The 20,643-nt window shown below is 46.9% G+C and overlaps 1 protein-coding gene across 2 annotated transcripts in view; it reads left to right on the top strand.

Moving 5' to 3' along the window:
• Nlrc4 (NLR family CARD domain containing 4) overlaps positions 1-20,643 on the top strand; it is a 39,732-nt gene that overhangs the window by 8,227 nt on the left and 10,862 nt on the right. The window contains exons 1-5 of one of the 2 annotated variants that reach the window (XM_052746252.1): positions 4,337-4,449; positions 9,215-9,327; positions 12,523-12,783; positions 14,033-16,030; positions 16,823-16,915. In XM_052746252.1, coding sequence (XP_052602212.1) covers position 9,327; positions 12,523-12,783; positions 14,033-16,030; positions 16,823-16,915 — 2,353 coding nt within the window. In that variant the 5' untranslated portion in view covers positions 4,337-4,449; positions 9,215-9,326. Of the gene's footprint in view, positions 1-4,336; positions 4,450-9,214; positions 9,328-12,522; positions 12,784-14,032; positions 16,031-16,822; positions 16,916-20,643 lie in introns of those variants that run through there. The other variant, XM_052746251.1, reaches the window with a different exon arrangement.

Genomic DNA, 20,643 nt, shown 5'->3' with positions numbered 1-20,643 from the left:
GGAGCAGTACAAATGCTGTATTTAACTTGCTAATCTCATTTTTTTTCTTGTAAATATTGGTTGAGAGGCTTATTGAGACTGGCTTATTCAGACTAAACTCTATAATAATCATTGAAACTACCTCAATCCTCTGTCAGAACTCCACAGTTTTTGTTTTTGTTTTTTCTTCATTATTTTGAGACAGGATCTCATAACAAAGCACTTTGGCTAGTTATGAGTTTCTGAATTAGCTGCTTCCCATTGTAAAAAAGAAGTTTACCTGATCAAGGTTGAAAGCAGCACTAATCTATGTGTTGTTATTGTTGTTGTTTTAAGACAAAGATTCTCTGTGTAGTCCTGGCTGGCCTGGAATACACTCTGTAGACCAGGCTGGCCTCGAACTCATAGAGATTTTCCTCTGCTTCTGGAGTGCTGGGATTAAAGGTCTGTATCACCATGCACCATGCCCTATTCTGCTGTTGCTGCTGCTCCTGCTTTTATTGTGCATATATTTTTGAGTGCAGGGTATCACTAAGTAGACCAGGATGGCCTCAAACTTGCAATCCTCCTGCCTCAGCCTCAAGTAGCTTAGATTACAGTCATGTCATCATTCTCAGATTTTTTGTTTTGTTTTGTTTTGTTTTGAGACAGGGTTTCTCTGTGCAGTTTTGGTGCTTGTCCTGGAACTCACTCTGTAGACCAGGCTGGCCTCGAACTCACAGAGCTCCGACTGCCTCTGCCCCTCAAGTGCAGATTAAAGGAGTATGCCACCACCATCCGGCTCCCAGATATTTTTAATTCATGAACTCGAGTGTGTGTGTGTGTGTGTGTGTGTGTGTGTGTGTGTCTTATTGTTGTTGTTTAGAGACAGGGTTTCTCCATGTAGCCCTGGCTGTCCTGTAACCTGCTCTGTAGACCAGGCTGGCCTCATACTCACAGAGATCTGCCTGCCTCTGCCTCCCAAGTGCTGGGGTTAAAGGCAGGAGCCACTACTGCCCAGGTGTATTCCTTGGTTTTGAGACAAGGTCTCCTATGACCCCGGCTGATCCTGAACTCAGTATATAGCCAAGGATGACCTTGAACTCCTGATCCCCCTGCCCCTACCTTACAAGTGCTGGGACTGCAGGCGTATGCTACCATGCTCATCTATTTTTCATAACTTTAATGTTGCCTTTTATTTCGTCTAGTGGGTATATAGCAGTTTATTTGGAATGACTTGGGCTGGGATGAAGCTCAGCTGGTAGAATGAACACTTGTCTTGCACTCACAAAGTCTTGGGTGCCAGCACATGCTCGTCATCGCCATGGTGTACACCATGTTGGAGGTCAGAAGATATCTCAGGAGTCAGTTTTCTCCTTCTGCTGAGGGTTCCTGGGCCTGACAAGGATTGAACATGTACAGGAAGTGCTTTCACCTGCCGGGCCATCTCGCGGGCCCAGGTTTTCTTTTTCTTTTTCTTTTTTTTTTTTTGTTGTTTTTTTGTTTTTTTTGAGACAGGGTTTCTCTGTGTAGCTTTGCGCCTGTCCTGGAACTCACTTGGTAGCCCAGGCTGACCTTGAACTCTCAGAGATCCGCCTGGCTCTGCTTCCCGAGTGCTGGGATTAAAGGCGTGCGCCATCCCTGCCTGGCTTCTTTTTCTTTTTCTTGACGGTACATTTACACACAAATTTCATTAACAATTTAAAATCCAGGGGCTGCCATTCGGCGGATAAAGTGCTACTGGGTACATGTGAGGGCCTGCGTTCAAATCATGCAGAATCCACATAAAAACCAGAAGCAGTAGTGTATGCCTCATTCCAGTGCTCCCTCAGCACGATGGGAGTCAGAGGCAGGAGAATCCCCAGAAGCCTGTGGGCCAGTCAGCCTCGGTGAGGCAGCAGCAAACACAGAGCCTGCCTCAAATGAAGAGGAAGCCAATGCTGACTTCCATAGTTGTCTTCAGACTTCCACATGTATGCTGTGACATGGGGGCACTTGCATCTACACACACACACACACACACACACACACACACACACACACACACACAGGAATACCTACACACAGAGCCTTTAAAAATCCAAGAGTTCAGGTGCTACCAGAAGCTGCACATACTGAAAAACACCCCTGATATTCCATAAGCTACCTCAGTGGTCCTCAACCTCCCTAACGCTGCGACCCTTTAATACAGCTCCTCATGTTGTGCTGACCCTGAGCCATAAAATTATTTTTGTTGCTACTTCATAACTGTCATTTTTGCTACTGTTACAAATCATAATGTAAATATGTGATACGTAAATATATGATATGAAGGATATCTGATATTTGACCCCCAAAAGGGTTGTGACCCACATGTTGAGAACCACGGAGCTAGAGTGTGAGACCTCACTTGGGGCAAACTTACATGGGCAGCTAAATTCAAAAGTCAGAATGGGTTTTTGTTTTCTTTTCTTTATTTCTGAGACCAGGTCTCTCTACTATATAGGTCTGGCTGTCCTGGAAGTCATCATGTAGACTAAGCTGGCTTTGAACTCACATAGATCTGCCTGCCTCTTCTCCAGAATGCTACTTTTTTGTTGTTGCTGTTTTGTTTTTTTGAGACAGGGTTTCTCTGTGTAGCTTTGCGCCTTTTCCTGGAACTTGGTAGCCCAGGCTGGCTTAGAACTCACAGAGATCCACCTGGCTCTGCCTCCCGAGTGCTGGGATTAAAGGTGTGCGCCACCACTGCCTGGCCCAGAATGCTACTATTAAGGTGTGCACTGCCATGCCCTGCTCAGAATGCTCTTTTTGAAACAGGTAGTTGTGTAATATTAAAAAAGAAGTCTCCAGTAGTTTGTGCAAAGACAGAGGAAAGGGCATGCCAGAGCAGTTGGCAGAAGAGCAGAGACTTCTCTATTTCCAGCTGAATGTGTCTTAGCTTTCTGGTATAATCACTGATGTTGAATACTTGTGTGCCAGTGCAAGCCTGTGTGTTCAGGAGGATCTCTTGTGCATTATCGATAGTGTGAACTAATAGTGGTGATCTGTCTAGCCTGGGCTAACTTGCTATGCCTCCAAGGACCGAGAGTATAGGTTTGCTGGAAGCCTTATAGAAATCAAGGTACAGAAATAAGCTTGCCCTTGTCCTCAGTGACAATATGCTTTAACCAACCAAACTAGCCCATTTTACTTCCCATTCTTTCTCAGTCTCTGCCATGAAAAAAGAGTGAGGCATGGTGGCTCATGCCTGTAATCCTAGCTCTCAGAAGACAGAGGTGGGAGAATCAACCATCCAGGGCGTTGGTGGCGCACGCGTTTAATCCCAGCACTCAGGAGGCAGAGCCAGGCAGATCTCTGTGACTTTGAGGCCAGCCTGGGCTACAGAGTGAGTTCCAGGACAGGAGCAAAGCTACACAGAAACCCTGTCTTGAAAAACCAAAAAAAAAAAAAAAAAAAAAAAAAAATGTCCAGGACCATTCTGAGCAATGCAAGACCCTGTCTCAAAACAAAATGAAAGAAAAACAAACCAAAAACCATACTGAATGTCTAAAACACATGGACTAAGGGTCCCAGACAGAAGCTCATTAGAACTTTAGAAGCCACATATTACCCACTTTGGCGTCTGACCCAAAAGCTCCTATCAGGCAAAACCTTTGGGATGTATTAACAAAGCAGATTAGTAGTTGCTAACAACCCAGAAGCTAAAAATGGCCTCAGATCTGAAGCGAGGGGTTTCTTTGCTGTGATCTGCCTATCTGATGTTTCCACCAACGTATTTGAAGTTATGCTGATTTATGACTTTGATTGATTTATTGTTCCGTTAATATGAAAACTTGCTGAAACTAAGCTGGGCATAGTGGTGTGCCTTTAATCCCAGCACTCGGGAGGTAGGTGGTTCTCTGAGTTCGAGGCCAGCCTGGTCTATGGAGAGAGAGTACCAGGACAGCTAAGGCCACATAGAGAGAGTGTGTCTCAAACAAAACACACACACACACACACACACACACACACACACACACACACACACACACACAAACCAAGATTAAAAAAACCAAAACAACAACAACAAAAAACCCCACCATGAAACAGTTACCACTTTGGAACTTTGGAATTTGGGGTACCCTGTTTTCCTGGGCTGTGTTCACTCATAATTGGCTCCAATAAAACTCTCTCATTCCCTTTGCTCTGAAGAAATCAACAGTTGTTGAATCTTTACCTTATGAATAAGCAGGAAACGAACCAATGAGTAAGTTCAAAGTCCCATTTCCGGGCTCCTCTGTCAGTCACTCCTCTTGTTAACATGAGTGTCCTAACCAACTTTACTATGCTTCGCAAGAAAGGAAAAGCCCATCGGGCACTTCCTCTTTTGTATTGTCTCGCTCACAGAGCATTTCGTCAACAGGAACAGCATTGCTGTTAAAGTAGATTAAGAAAAAAAAAAGAAAAGAAACTGACTTTTAAAATGACTTTCCTTCATGCTTCAAGACGAAAGCAACTGGATTGCTTGGCCAGGTACCTCAGGGAGAGGGAATGGATTTTAAGTCACTTTTAGAGCCAAATATTGACATTTGAGTTTAGGTTCATTGAAACCTTGTGTCTGTGAGGTTTTCCTGCAGTGAATGGTTTGGCCCACTGGGCTGATTTGCCTATCAGAAGATCTTGGGGGTGGGAGTGGGCGGGGTGGGGGTGGGGGGTGGGGGCAGGGGGGATGCTAACTTGGTCTGCTGGAGTTTAACTAGGATTTTCTGCACTGGTGTTTAAAGTATATTGAGCCCTAGAGGATGCATTTGTATTTTCTCTGAGACAAAAAGACTTTGAAAATGCTTTTTGGCACTATGGAAAGGAAACCCAGAGCTGACGGGGAGAGGGAGACTGCTTGGTCCATCCCGTCTCCCAAGCCTTTGACAAGATACTTGAACTTGGACAGAAAGGGAAGAAAATCCCTGTTTGTGGGCCAGTGTTTATAGGAAGCGCTTTACAGACCCCATTATGTGATGCGGTGTTTGTGTGAAGCGGCGTTTCCAGCCATTGTCTCAGTTGATCTCAGGTAGCTTGGTGTAGAGGTGGAAAATGTGGCAAAGACTCGCTGTGGTCAGACAATAATCAGCTGCAGGACTCGGCTGTAATCTTATCTGCTGTCTCTGCTTCTAACAGCTCATCACACTTCTGTAATACTGCTCGTGATTTTTAAACGTTAGTTTTAATTGGTGTATATTCATTGTTAAACAATACCAGGACATTTTCATGTAAATCTGTAATATTCTTTGAGGATTCCCCACCCATATGCCCTCCAAACCTCCCCTAAAACTTTTTTTGCTTGTCCAGCTTCCCATTAGTCCAGCTGGTGCCCCTAGACCGTTTCATTTTGGTCTGCATGATGTACATTAGGTTATTTGCATAACACTAACAGTACTCAGTGAGATGGCTGGAGTCCAAAGGAGATCGAAGAACATTCTAAGTTGAAGTGTATCTTATTAGAACGGTAGACAAATCACACCTCTGCTCCAATTGTTTCCACAATTAATCATCACAACAGTCCAAAGCTTGGGGGCAGATGATAGGAGTGCTAATATTTCAGTAAAGAAAGCATAATCCAGAGGCTAGGGAGAGGCTGGGGGGGTGGTGGCAGGGTAGGCGCACTTGTCACCAAGCTTGTTGGCCAGAATTTGATTCCTGGGACACATATACTATTCCAGAAGGAGAGAACCGACTTTACAAATTGTCCTCTAACCTCTACGCAAATGCTGTGGCGGCGTGCACGTGCGCGCACACACACACATACACACACATCAGTGTAAAAAAAAAAATTACAAAGCAAGAAAGCATGTCCCAGAAAGATCAAGTAGCGTGTCTAGAAGCAGCCATCCAATAACTGAAGAACGAGGGTTCAGGCTGAAGTCTGCAATGTCAAATCTGAATACACACACATGCCCATTCCGTGTGGTGCCTCTCTGCTCCCAGTTATGAGTTCTTTCCCTGATTTCAGCATGAGTTGTGGGAAAGGCTCCCTAGACAGGAGTCAAGAGGAATTTCAGGTCTCTGAGGAAGTCATTTAATGATTTGTAAGAACGTTATCATGTAAGTTGTATATGGTAGCTCACACCTGTAATCTTACCAATAGGCAGCCTGAGGCCAGAGGATTAGCACGAGTTTGGGACTAGATTAAGCTACACAGTGAATCCCAGGCCAGACTTGGCTATGTTGTATGTTTCAAATCAGAAACTATTATTTGCCAAGGTGCAGCCATAAGAAAAGGATCTCCTCCACATAATTCAGTTATTCTTAGGATAGCTTGCCTCCCCTCTCTCCTTCAGAGTCACAGGCTCTTTCTTCATCAACTGTTATTGAATGCATATATGTGTCTGTATATACATCTATATTCCCAAATACATCCTGTTGAGTCCTTATAATGTTACTTGTATGTATATTTTCAGGGTTAACCGTTTGGTACTGGACAACCAATTGGTGTGCCGGGGGGGAGAGTTACCTTTGTCTCCCAGTTACCTTTTACTATGTTGTCTGTAGTTCTTTGTGTGGGGTTGAGGCCTCATGAACTTTTCCCCTTGTGCAATAAGGCATGTTCACTGATGTTTGCCTTGTTCAGCTCACGTTTGGGAGGTCATGTTTGTGAGACTTCATGGGTATAGATACTCTTCCTTCCTTTCTTTTTTTGTTTTTTGTTTGTTTGTTTGTTTGTTTTTCAAGACAGGGTTTCTCTGTGTAACAACCCTGGCTGTACTGGAACTCACTTTGTAGACAAGGCTGGCCTCAAACTCAAGATTGGCCTCAGACTCACAGAGATCTGACTGCCTCTGCCTCCCAAGGGCTGGGATTAAAGGCTTGTACCACCACCACCTGGCTTTTTTGGTTTTTTTGAGACGGGTTTCTTTGAGTAGCCCTGGCTGTCCTGGAACTCACTCTATAGACCAGGCTGGCCTCAAACTTGGAGATCCACCTGCCTCTGCCTCCTGAGTGCTGGGATTAAAGCTGTGTGCCACCACCACTGCCTGGCTCATGGGTATAGCTTCTGATGTTACTAGGAAATACAGTCGCACAGCAAAGTCCCTGATCCTCTGACTCTTACACTTTTTTCCACCCTCTATTCCAAGATTTATTTACTTATTTTTAAATTTATTTTTGTTTTTATTCCATGTGTATTCGTGTTCTGCCCGAATGTATGTCTGTGTGAAGGTGTTGGATCTCCTGAAACTGGAGTTATAGGCAGTTATGAGCTGCCATGTGTGTTCTGGGAACTGAACCCGGGTCCTCTGGAAGAGCAGCAGTGCTCTTAACTGCTGCACCATCTCTAGTTCTGATTTATTTATTTTTATTTCAAGTGGTATTTTTAAAATTTATTTATTAATTATGTATACAGTGGTCTGCCTGCATGTATGCCTGCAGGCCAGCAGAGGGCACCATAGATGGTTGAGAGCCACCATGTGGTTGCTGGGAATTGAACTCAGGACTTCTGGAAGAGCAGTGACTGCTCTTAACTTCTGAGACATCTCTCTAGTCCCTATTTCAAGTGTTTTGCATGCTTGTCTTTATGTACACCCTGTACATGCCTGATGCATTCTGAGGTCAGAAGAGGATCCCCTGTAACTGGAGTTACAGCTGTAGGTGCTGGGAACTGAACCCAGGTCCTCTGCAGGAACAACAAATGCTCTTCACGGCTGAGCCATCTCCATCCCCCACAGCCCAGTTCTTTACATCAGTGGGTAACTCAGAGTACATGAGATCCAGGGCTATGTGTTGATTTTTATTCTCAAAAGCAATTCATAATTAGTTAATCCACCCTGATTTGGTTCTCCGTTGTCATCCCGTTGGCAAGAACAACATTTCCAGTATCCAAACTGAACACTACTAATTCTTAGCATTTTCAAAATAATCTGAGCTCTTTTCCTGATGATCTGTGCAGTGGTTTTAGTTGATTGCTTTAGTAGACAAGTGAGTAGGTGACCCACTCTGGAGATAGTTGATTCTGCTGACATAAAAACAGAGGAAATTTTATGGTTTCTTCCTGTGCTTTCTTCCTTTTTTTTTTTTCCTTCCTATTCTCACTTTCATTTTGACCCAGTCAATGGAGGACTCATTCTTTCCTCTTCTGGGAAAGGTAGATATTGCCTTAGCTACTGTTCTACTGCTGTGAAGAGACACCATGACCACAGCAACTCTTATAAAAGAAAGCATTTAACTGGGGCTGGTTTACAGTTCCAGAGGTTTAGTCCGTTATCATCATGGCGGCACGCAGGCAGACGTGGCGCTGGAGAAACAGCTGAGAGTTCGACATCCAGATCGGCAGGCAGCAGGGAGAGAGGCACTGGGCCTGGCTTCAGCTTTTGAAACCTCAAAGCCCACCCCCAGTGACACACTTCCTCCAACCAGGCCACATCTCCTCCAACGAGGTCCCACCTCCTAAGCCTTTCAAAGAGTTCCACTTCCTGATGACTAAGCATTCAAATATATGAGCCTATGGGGGCCATCCTTATTAAACCACCACAGACATGGAGGGGCGACTTCACTGTAGGGAATCTTGCTGTGTACCAGACAGTGCCTTGTTATCACAGACTCAGCTTGTCAGTGGTAGATCTGGAATCCGAGTTCAATCCTAACCCGAGACCAGACCTTTGCTTGTCCTCCTCTGCTACCCCTACCTTGCTCTCGGGCTCTTTCTCTCAAGGCTCCTTCCTTAGGCCCCTTTCTCTGTCTACTTATGGCTTTGTAACTTCCTGGTTTCAAGTCAGCAGGTCCGGCTCCATCTTTTGATACTTCAATCTCAGTTGTCCTCTTGGCTCTGATTGGCATCAGTGGGAAGTAATTGAGGTGCTAGTGAAATTCCACTGGATCATGGTCTATCTCCAGGCAAGTTGGGGTCCTATTAGGATTTGGCCATAAATAGCCCACTTAGAGCAAGTGTGTGTGTGTACATGTAGACTCCAGAGGCCAATGCCAGGTGTCTTTCTCAATGCCATGGTGTCTCTACCTTTTTGTTCCCAACAGGGTCATTTGCTAAACTTGGTACCACTAGTTAACTAGTAACACTGGCTGGCCAGTGAGTCTGTCTCTAGCTGCCTTCTGTACTAGGACCAGATTTCTGCATGGTTGCTGGGGATAGAATTCTGGTCCTCACATTTCTACAGCAAGAACTTGAGTCACCGCTGAGCACGTTTGACATGGCTTGGGCCATCATCATTTTCTCATCTAGAAACGAAGCGCGGACTTGAGAAGAAGCAACTCCAGTCCTTTCATTTGAGCATTTTTGTTTTTGTTTCGTTAGTTTCTTGGGATGAATGCTGGCTTCATGGGAAGGAGAAGTCTTTGGCGTTCCCATTTGGAAAAACACATCGTCTACTGAGATCAAGGAAAGTGGAGAGCTTTGACTCGGAACAAGTAAGTACCCTACAAATAACATCTGTCTAGCTATAGATATTGTTGGCATTATCAATATATCAATTCATGCTTGCATTTTGACTGTCTGTGGGCTTCTCAGGTAAATACTCTTATGTTGTCTTGAGAATTTATTTTAAAACATGGCAAGCCTATGGGGAGAAGGCAGATGGTAGACAGGGCAAGACTTCAAGAGTGCCGAGGTTGTACTTTAAAGTGTGTGTTCTGGCCATCACCTGTTCAGGGATAATTTTCCCTCTAGACTCCAAAACACTATATATATCCAGTCACTTCAGAGAAATGGTACAGAGCCACATGCTCCCCAAATTAACTGTTTCCATTTTGATACCAGTGTGCTATCCAGTGTAGTAGCCACAAACCACTTGGGGGCGATTTAACTGAATTTAAATATTAAAACTTAATTTACTAATGTAAAACCCAGTCGCACATGAGGGCATAGTATCGCACACCTTTAACCCCAGCACTCAGGAGGCAGAGGCAGGTGGATCTCTGTGAGTTCAAAGCCAGCCTGGTCTACAGAGTGAGTTCCAGAACAGCCAGGGCTCTCTGCAGATGAGATCCCAGAGGGAGAGCAGCAGGATTCCCTCACAGGACTTGTAGACACCTGTTCTCTTGATGGCAGCAGTGGGGATCTGCAGTGGTGAGGCGGAGGAGCTGGAGTGAGACCCCAGGAGTTGGGCTGCCTGATGGTGCATTTCGGACCAGAGTGGACTTGGAGGCTTTGGGAGGGACATCTTCAGATTCCAGTTAGTCCTGAGAGATGGAAAAGCCAGGGATAACCTACTATACAAAGAAAACTTGCAGACTGAGAGTATAAGTCCAGGAGGACGTGCCTTTGAGCTATCACCGAGATGGTGAACTACAGTACCTGGGCACGGTTTTGTCTGTATTTAAGAGTTAGACCCAGGACTGGGGCTGTAGTTTTGTGGTAGAGAGTTTGCCTCCCATGCTTGAGGTTGTCGGTTCAATCAATCCCCAGTACTGCCAACCAAACCAAACCAAACGCAAAAATAATTTAAGGTATTACAGAAGCAGACACACACACACACACACACACACACACACACACACACACACACACACACACACACACAAATGATATAGCTTCCCTAGAAACCAGGAGAAATGAGAGAGCTTAGACTGAATACTGTCTAATACTTTGTAGTGGTCTTTTTCAGAAAAGACTAAAACTTGTGAAAGATAAAACACCTCTTCCGCTGGGTGGTGGTGGCGCATGCCTTTAATCCCAGCACTCGCGAGGCAGACCCAGGCAGATCTCTGTGAGTTGAAGGCCAGCCTGGTCTACAGAGTGAGATCCAGGACAGCCTCCAAAGCTACACAGAGAAACCCTGTCTCAAAACAACAACAATAACAACAAAACACCTTTTCCTTTGAGTTGGGACAGGAAGATAAGGACTGAACATGTTGACATTTTGCTTTGTATGGGACGAAGTACATGAATCCTCCTAACAGCTCCCCAGGTTACACAGAGTATATGCTACACGTGGTCCTCAGTGGTGAAATGTTGAATTTTCAGATTTTTGCTAGCGAGTCAACATATACGGTTATCTTGAAATTGGCCACAGTAGAAATATCAGATCCCTTACTGGGCTCAGTAAACGCTACGTCAGGGATGTCCTGTCCCCAGAGAGCCTGGCTGTTACACAGTTGGCGGGATTTCAGATTCAGAGGAGAGTTGTCAGAGGCTACAGATGCTAAAAAGTGGCAGAGCCTATGCTGTTGCATTAACTTTCCCTGGGGGAAATGTGAACATCTGGTCACCCCAGGGAGAGCCCAGGAACACAGTAGAGTAACCATTCCACCAGTTGGTTGGTTTGCTTGTCGGAGCCCAGGTGAGGGGTGACAAGGATGGGGGACGACTCCCTGTGTATGTAGAGATAGAGTCCCTCCTCCAGGCAACCTTCCACCCTCTATTCTAGCACCTTCCAAATCAGTGTGACTGTGGAGGCAGGAAGGCTGAGAGAGAGACACAGGAGAGAGTAGCTGGGATCCCAGTCAGGGCCTAATGATCCCCCCAACGCCTCCTCCTGCGGGAGACTATCGACAGGTGCCATATTGTGAGGGTCTCCTGTTCCGATTAAGATGGTAATGGCAGCCGGGCGGTGGTGGCGCACGCCTTTAATCCCAGCACTCGGGAGGCAGAGGCAGGCGGATCTCTGTGAGTTCGAGGCCAGCCTGGGCTACCAAGTGAGTTCCAGGACAGGTACCAAAACTACACAGAGAAACCCTGTCTCGAAAAACCAAAAAAAAAAAAAAAAACATGGTAATGGCTCTTGTGCTTGGAGGATAGGGCCATGCATTACTTCAAAACCCATGTGTTTGCTACTGTGACTTTACTAGAGATAATCTTGTTTCTGGTCCCCACCCCACCCCCACTTTGGAGACAGGGTCTCACTATGTAGCCCTGGCTGTCCTGGAACTTACTCTGTACACCAGGTTGATCTCGAACTCACGGAGATCTACCTGCTTCTGCCTCCTTAGGCTGGGATTAAAGGTGAATACCACTACACCTGGTGCTCACTATCGACTCCGTACAAGTGGACAAAATCACCTACCTAACGTAATCACCGAAGGGAAACCATCTTGCTCACTAACCAAAGTTAGGGCTGTGGAGTTCTGCAGAACACTTCTTTGTTTGTTTTGTTTTGTTTCCTGAGACAGAGTTTCTCTGTGTAACTGTTCTGGCTGTCCTGGAACTTGTTTAGTAGACCAGGCTGATTTCAAACTTACAGAGATCCACCTGCCTCTGCCTCCTGAGTGTTGGGATTATAGGTGGGCACCACCACCTCTCCCTGCTTGCAAATCACTTCTTGAGGGCCTGAATGTCAAGCATCTGGCATCTCCATAGTTGAAGATGGGCCTGAGGGGGAGGTAGATGGAAAATATGCAGCCTTGGTGCCCTGGTGACAGGCATGTATATTTTATGTAGATTAAAATAAACGAACAAATGCCAGGCGGTGGTGGCACACGCCTTTAATCCCAGCACTTGGGAGGCAGAGCCAGGTGGATCTCTGTGAGTTCGAGGCCAGCCTGGGCTACCAAGTGAGTTCCAGGAAAGGCGCAAAGCTACACAGACAAACCCTGCCTCAGAAATAAATAAATAAATAAATAAATAATAATAAATAAACGAACAAATATTTACCTCCATCTCTTCAGTGAACTTCATAAAGGAAAACAGTCGAGCCCTCATTCAGAGGATGAACTTCACAGTTATCAAGCAAATCTCAGATGATCTGTTGGCACTGAATGTTCTCAACTATGAAGAAGTCGCCGTCATTTGCTGTGAGAAGGTGGAGCAAGATGCTGCCCGCGGGATCATTCATATGATTTTGAAGAAAGGCTCAGAGGCCTGCAACCTCTTTCTTAACAGTCTTGAAAAGTGGGATTGTACTATGTATCAGGACTTAACTGGACAAGGTGAGTGTTGCTTTGCTCACCTCTGTCCCGCCAAAAGGAACAAACCATTAGGAACACCCACAGTCCCTTTCATAGAATTCAGCTTGTCCTCCACCTTTGTGTTGCTGGCCAGGGACTTTGAGTCATTCACAGTAGACACTTGACAGTGAAGCCATATCAATAACCCCAGAGCTGGGCAAGAAATGAGTTAAGTATAGTCTCACTTCGAAGTCCAACTGGAATGCTGGGTGTGGTGGCGTTGGCTGCCCTGGGAGATTTGGGGAGGCTGAGGCAGGTGGATGGGGAGATTGAAGCCAGGCTGGGCTATATATAAATACTCTGTTTAACTAGAACACAAATAGACCGAAGCCAGCAATCCTTTAGTCAGTCATCTGTGGGCCCGCTGACTATCTAGCTCACAGTTGCAGGGCCATGGAAAAGTAACCACTCTGCTTCCCATGCGACAGTAACTTCATCATCATCAAGCCATACCTCCAACTCCTCATGTTAATTATTTGAAATGAATACATTGTGTAATTGGCTACAATTTAGCCCATCCCACATTCTCAGCCACATCTTCCACTTTCCTTAGCTAAGACAAAGGCTCCTCTCATTTCCAATCTGCTGCTGTAAGATTTGATGGCAAGAAGGAGGAAAGGGAAGGTAGAGAAGACGGAATGAGGGGAAGGGCGCCGGGGAAAATCGACGGGTATTTGCAGCCTGTTGTGGTATCTTAGAACTAGGGGAGAAAGTCAAAGTCACCCCCAGCTGATTCTCGGCACCTCCTGCCGTTCATCCCCTAAGTCCCCGGCTGCAAGGATGTCTTAGTTAAGGTATCTACTGCTGTGACAAAACACCATGTCCAAAAAGCAAGCTGTGGGGAGAAAGGGCTTATTTGGCTTACATTTCAACATTGCCGTTCATCCCTGAAAGAAGGCAGGACAGGAAGTCAAGCAGGACAGGAACCTGTAGGCAGGAGCTGATGCAGAGGCCTTGGAGGAGTGCTGCTTACTGGCTTGCTTCCATGGCTTGCTCAGCCTGCTTTTTTCTTATAAAACGCAGGACCACCAGCCCAGGGATGGCACCACCCACAACAGTCTGGGCCCTCCCTCGTTGATCACTAACTGAGAAAATGCCTTACAGCTGGATCTCATGGAGGCATTTCCTCAGCAGAGGCTCCTTCCTCTCTGATGACTCTAGCTTGTGTCAAGTGGACACACAGAGGAGATGCAGAATCAAGCCCTCTATAACATTTCCTTTTCCCTAACAGGTATTTTTCATCAGAACATAGAAGAAGACTTGGATGTTTTGGCTCAGAATTTAAAATACTTATACAACAGCCCCTCCTTTCTGAACTTCTATCCCCTGGGTAAAGATATAGACATCATTTTTAATCTGAAGAACACCTTCACAGAACCTGTCCTGTGGAGGAAGGACCATCGTCATCACCGTGTGGAGCAGCTAACCTTGGGCAGTCTGTTGGAGGCTTTTCAGAGTCCCTGCCTCATTGAAGGGGAGTCTGGCAAAGGGAAGTCCACCCTGCTGCAGAGAATTGCCATGCTCTGGGCCTCTGGGGAGTGCAGGGCTCTGAACAGGTTCAAACTGGTCTTCTTTGTCCGCCTGAGCAGTGCAGGGCACGGACTGTTGGAAACACTGTGTGATCAACTCCTGCATGTCTCCGGCTCCATTAGCAAGCCAAGGTTCATGTCTATGCTACTGAAACTGCACCAGGAGGTCCTCTTTCTCCTCGATGGTTACAATGAATTCCAGCCTCAGAACTGCCCAGAAATCGAAGCCCTGATAAAGGAAAACCATCGTTTCAAGAACATGGTCATTGTCACCACCACCACCGAGTGCCTGAGACACGTCAGACATGTCAGCGCCCTGACGGCAGAAGTGGGGGATATGACAGAAGACAGTGCCCAGGATCTCATCCGAGAAGTGCTGGTCAAGGAGCTAGCGGACGGCTTGCTGTTCCAGATCCAGGAGTCCAGGTGCTTGGGGAATCTGATGAAGACCCCTCTCTTCGTGGTGATAACCTGTGCGATCCAGATGGGCAGGAAGGAATTCCAAGCTTACACTCAAACCATGCTGTTCCGAACCTTCTACGACCTCCTGATACAGAAAAACAGGCACAGATACAGAGGCGGGACTGAGAGTGACTTTCTTAGGAGCCTAGACTGCTGCGGAGACCTGGCCCTGGAGGGCGTGTTCTCCCACAGGTTTGCTTTTGAACCCGAGGATCTGGCCAGCATGAACGAGGATGTCCTGGTGACCACAGGGCTCCTCTGTAAGTACACCGCACAGAGGCTGACGCCCAAGTATGAATTTTTTCATAAATCATTCCAGGAATACACGGCAGGGCGAAGACTTAGCAGTTTGTTGGTGTCCAGGGATCCAGAGGAGGTGAGCAAGGGGAATGACTATTTGAAGAAAATGGTTTCCATCTCCGACATCACATCCCTGTATGGCAATCTGCTCCTGTACACGTGTGGGTCATCCACAGAGGCCACCAGGGCTGTCATGCGGCACCTTTCAGTGGTGTACCAGCATGGCAGCCTGCAAGGGCTTTCTGTCACGAAGAGACCTCTCTGGAGGCAGGAATCTCTACAAAGCCTAAGAAACGCCGCCACGGAGCAAGATGATCTGAAAGCCCTCAACGTAAATTCTTTTGTAGAGTGTGGCATCAATCTTTTCTCCGAGAGCATATCTAGATCAGTCCTGAGCCAAGAATTTGAAGCTTTCTTCAGTGGGAAAAGTTTATACATCGACTCAGAGAACATCCCTGATTACTTATTTGACTTCTTTGAATACTTGCCGAATTGTGCGAGTGCACTGGACTTCGTTAAGCTGAACTTCTATGGAAGAGCTACCACGTCACAGGACAAGACTGGAGAGAGCGGCCCTGGAGTCCGCGTGGACGGCCCCTCAGAAACCTACATCCCCAGCAGGGCTGTGTCTCTGTTCTTCAACTGGAAGCAGGAATTCAAGACTCTAGAGGTCACGCTCCGGAATATCAGCAAGCTGAATAAACAAGATATCAAACATCTGGGGAAGATCTTCAGCTCTGCCACCAACCTCCGGTTGTACATCAAGAAATGTGCAGGCGTGGCTGGGAGCCTCAGCTCCGTCCTCAGGACCTGTAAGAACATTCATTCCCTCCTGGTGGAGGCCAGCCCCCTCACCATAGACGACGAACAGCACATCACATCCGTGACAAACCTCCAGAATCTGAGCATTCACCACCTGCAGAGCCAACGGCTGCCAGGTATGGGCACCTCCGCGAAGCACGTCGGCAAGACCGGCCGGCACTGTGCAGGTGCTAGAGAGCGCTGAGGCTTCTGGGAACATCTCTAAGGCTTGTTACCTCCTGGGCGCATCCCCGAGACAGGCTTACCTTCTCTGTTTTTCCTCGGTCCTTTGTTTCACCTGCCTTGAGGCTCTCTGAGGATCCCGCCTACAACTGATCGCTCACTGGAACTTTCCAGCTGCCAAAGATTTACTTATTTTATGTTTTCTTTCTCTCCTCTCCTCTCCTTTCCCCTCCCCTCCTCTCCCTTCCTCTCCCCCCTCTCTCCTCCCCTCCTCTTCCCTCACCTCTCCTCTCCCTCCTGTTCTTCCATCTTCTCTCCTTTCTTTTCTTCTCTGCTCCCCTCCCCACCTAACTTATGTCCACTTCTCTCTCCTCTCCTTTCCCAGCTCCTTCTTCAATACGGGGGTGGGGTGGGGTGGGGTGGTCTTATATGTAGCCCAGGCTAGCCTCACATCTGATGCAATCCTCTTGCTTCAGCCTCCCAAGTGCTGGGATTATAGGCACAAGCACCACATCTGGCTACCCTTTATCTTTCTGTTTAATTCTGTTCTATTTGAACAGCATGCTTACAGCTAAGTACACTCCCCTCCATTTCTGACAAAAACAACCATGTTTATGTGACTATCGTGAGCACTCGCCGCCCTATGTGATAACTAAAATCTTCCGATCGGTAATGTGAATGACAGTCACGGTAAACAATGACGGCACCCAGGGAGGGACACATGCTGGTCTGTTTTCTTTTGGCAGGCGGTCTGACTGACAGCTTGGGTAATCTGAAGAACCTCGTGAAGCTCATACTGGACAACATTAGGATGAACGAGGAAGATGCTAAAAACCTAGGTCAGAATTTGGTTTCTTTAATATTCTTATTACTGTAAGTATGATGATATGCATGGTTAGCTAAAGGTTATTTGACACTGTCTGCATCTGTAGAAGGCAAGATCTTGTGTGTGTGTGTGTGTGTGTGTGTGTGTGTGTGTGTGTGTGTGTGCATGTGCATGGCATGATCCATGTGGTGGTTTGAATAAGAACAGCCCCCACAGCTGGGTGGTGGTGGCACACACCCTTAATCCCAGCACTTGGGAGGCAGAGCCAGGTGGATCTCTATGAGTTCGAGGCCAGCCTGGTCTACAGAGCGAGATCCAGAATAGGCTCCAAAACTGTGCAGAGAAACCCCATCTCAAAAAAGAACAAAACAAACAAACAAAAAAGAATGGTTAGCTTAAGATTATTTGGCACTGCATCTGTAGAAGGCAAGATCTTTATGTGTGTGTGTGTGTGTGTGTGTGTGTGTGTGTGTGTGCGCGCGCGCGCGTGCATGGCATGATCCACATGTGGAGGTCTGGTGGTTTGAATAAGAACGGCCCCCACAGGCTCATCTATTTGAATGCCTAGTCACCAGGGAGTGGAACTCTTTGAAAGGGTTAGAAAAATCAGGAAGTGTGGCTTTGTTGGAGGAGGTATGCCACTGGGGGTGGGGTGGGGGGGTGGGGGTGGACTTCGAGGGTTCAAAAGCCCTTGGCAGGTCCGGTCTCTCTCCCCCTGCTGCCTATAGATCAGAATGTAGAACTCTCAGCTCCCTCTCCAGCACCATGTCTGCCTGTGTGCTAACATGCTCCCCGCCGTGATAAATGGACTACTGAAGCTTCTGAAACTGTAAACCAGTCCCAATTAACTGCTTTCCTTTGTAAGGGTTGCCGTGGTCACGGTGTCTCTTCACAGCAATGCGGGCAGTGACTAAGAAGGAGGTCAGAGGATGACTATGGAGTCTGCCCTTGCCTTCCACCACATTTGAGGGGCTTTTTGTTGTCTGTTGCTGTACTCTGTACATATGGCTTGATGGCCCAGAGGCTCCTGGGGATTCCCTTGTCTTCACCTCCCACTCACTGTAGGGACACCGCATGATTAACTTTGAGTGCTGAGGATTTGAACTGAGGTCTTTGTGCCAGTGCTGTGTGTACTCACTGACCCATTCCCAGCAATCTGTTTTACAAACTCCTGACCACCTTGCTTTCTTGGGACACTCTCCATCTCCCAGGACAAGGCTTCAGCAACATTCTGTTCGAACTATACCCCATTTATGTGTGGCCTTTTTTTAGAGAGAAACTCATCAAGTGTTTCATGTCCCCTTTCCCTGGATGATTTAAAAGTTTAGAGTTGTTTCATTAGTAAAACTTTAAAAGAGAAACGAGATGCAGGAAAACATGAGCTCAGGAACAGAAGCAGAACTCACAGCTTTCCACAGAGCCCAGGGCCTCCAGAACAGAGAGGGCTGAGCGGAGCAGAAGCCACTTTTCTGCAATGTCCCGGCTTTCCTTTCTCTTTTTTCTTCTTCTTCTTGCCTTCGCTCTTTTGTTCTGTCTCTTCCCTCCCGAGCCCTCCGTAAAATGTTCCTCTCTTTTTTCTTCATTTCACTGCCTGCCCAAGTATAACTCTCTGCAATAACGAAAATGTGGCTGACCTCTTTTTCCTTATATAATACTCAAGTTAATTTAGAATTCAGTAAACACACAGTGCATTCCTAGGAGTCCCATAGACTATCGGAATTGGGGAGGGCCCAGCACATCCTGCTCAGTGCGTTCACTTTACAGAAAGTCACCCGTTTCTAGAATGGCTTGCTGATTCGCCCAAGATCTCAGGCGTGCTCCCCAGGACAGTGTGTTTGCATTAGGAAAGAATCCAAATGTGAGGGGGTGGGGATTTAGCTCAGTGGTGTAGCACTTGCCTATCAAGCGCAAGGCCCTGGGTTCGATCCTCAGCTCCAGGGGGGAAAAAAAAGAATCCAAATGTGAGCCTCCAAATGTGAGCCAGGCAGAGGTGGTGCACACCAATAGTCCCGGCACTTGGGAGGCAGAGCCAGGCAGATCTCTGTGAGTCCGAGGCCAGCCTGGTCTACAGAGTGAGTTCCAGGACAGGCTCCAAAGCTACACGGAGAAACCCTATCTTGAAAAAAAAAACCAAAAAAACAAAAGAGAATCCAAATGTAGCCAGGTGTGGTGATAAACTCCCGTATTCTCTGCTCCTGGGAGGTAGAAGTGGGAGGATTAGGAGTTTGGGGCTTGCTTTAGCTACAGAGTGAGTTCCAGGCGAACTTGGGCTAAAGGACACCTCTCAAAACAAAACAAAACAAAACAAAAAAAGCAAAAGACCCAGCCAAACCTGCCAGGTGTGTTAACATGTGTCTTTACCCCCAGCTCTCCGAGGCTAAGGCGGGTGGCTCTCTGCAAGCACAAGGCCATCCTCATCTACAGACTGAATTCCAGACCGGGTAAGGCTACATAGTAAGACCCCATCTTTGAAAACAAAACAAACAAAAAAAGAACCCAGCCAAACAAACAAAAAGCAGGGCCCAGGGATAGCTTTGTCCTCTGAGGCGACTGGGAGGATAAAGGCACTTGTACCCAAGCCTGAGTTGAGTCTCCAGGCCTGACATGGTGGAAGCAGACAGTCAACTCCTGCAAGTTGTCCTGGGTCCTTCCCTGGTGCCACGGCACGCATGCTCCCCACCACAAATAAATACATAGAATAAAAATGTTTTTAAACAAAAAACAAGGAACCAAAATCTGATTGTGAGGTAAACCAGTAGAGCCAGGCAGTGGTGGTGCACACCTTTAATCCCAGGACTTGGGAGGCAGAGGCAGGCAGATTTCTGTGAGTTCGAGGCCAGCCTGGGCTACAGAGTGAGTTCCAGGACAGTCAGGGCTTCACAGAGAAACCTTGTCCCAACAATACAAAACAAAACAAAACAAAAAACAAAACAAAAAGAAACCAGTATAGTGATATTAGTAATAATTACTATGTACTGAAAAGTTGCCACACACTAGGTCAGCAAGTACACTATATAGTTTTCACACTTTATCCCATCAAACATCCATAACAGCCCTATTATGTAGGACTAATGACCCCCAAAGCCCCAGCTGAAATGTTGACACAATTATGGCCACAAAGCTCATGTGTACACCTCCTATTACATCAGTTAACGTTTATTGAGAGTTTACTATGTTCTACCTATTGAATGCATCACATATACTATCTGCAGTCTCCCCTGAGCTCCAAAACATGGGGATTGACAAAACCTTAATCTGAGGGATGCATCTCAAAGGTAGAGCACTTGCCTAGCATGCACAGGGCCCGGGTAAACGCTCCAATACCGAAGAAGTGGAGGAGGAGACAGATAGGCTCCAAAAAGTCACTGTGTACTTTTCCTTTCATGGGTACCATTGACTCAGGATATATACTGATGATTTAAGTTCCACCTAATCAGTCCTGAGTACCACATCAACACCAGGGTTAAGCATGAGGGGTGCTCCGGGACGCCTTCAGCTGTCCTGTGGGTTGAAGGGTACACCGACTCTGGCTGAACATACTGTCCCGGATGTCAGTCTGGCCCTGTGTCCCGCAGTCCAGAGCAGGGGGTCTTTGAGCTGTGCCAGCTCCCCAGGGCTGCAGCACCTGCTGCCCCTCTGAACTCAGCCTCTCGAGGGAAGGAAAGCCCAGGAAGAAGGAACAGGTCTGAAATCCAGCAGTAGGGCAGCCTCGGCAGGACATTCCTGAGCTTAGGGCCAGCC

Source organism: Peromyscus californicus, unplaced genomic scaffold (genome assembly GCF_007827085.1).
Source record: "Peromyscus californicus insignis strain IS unplaced genomic scaffold, ASM782708v3 Scaffold_1__1_contigs__length_55948999, whole genome shotgun sequence".
Taxonomy (NCBI): domain Eukaryota; kingdom Metazoa; phylum Chordata; class Mammalia; order Rodentia; family Cricetidae; genus Peromyscus; species Peromyscus californicus.
The sequence above is the reverse complement of the archived record's forward strand: the minus strand, read 5'-3'. Positions and strand labels throughout refer to the sequence as shown.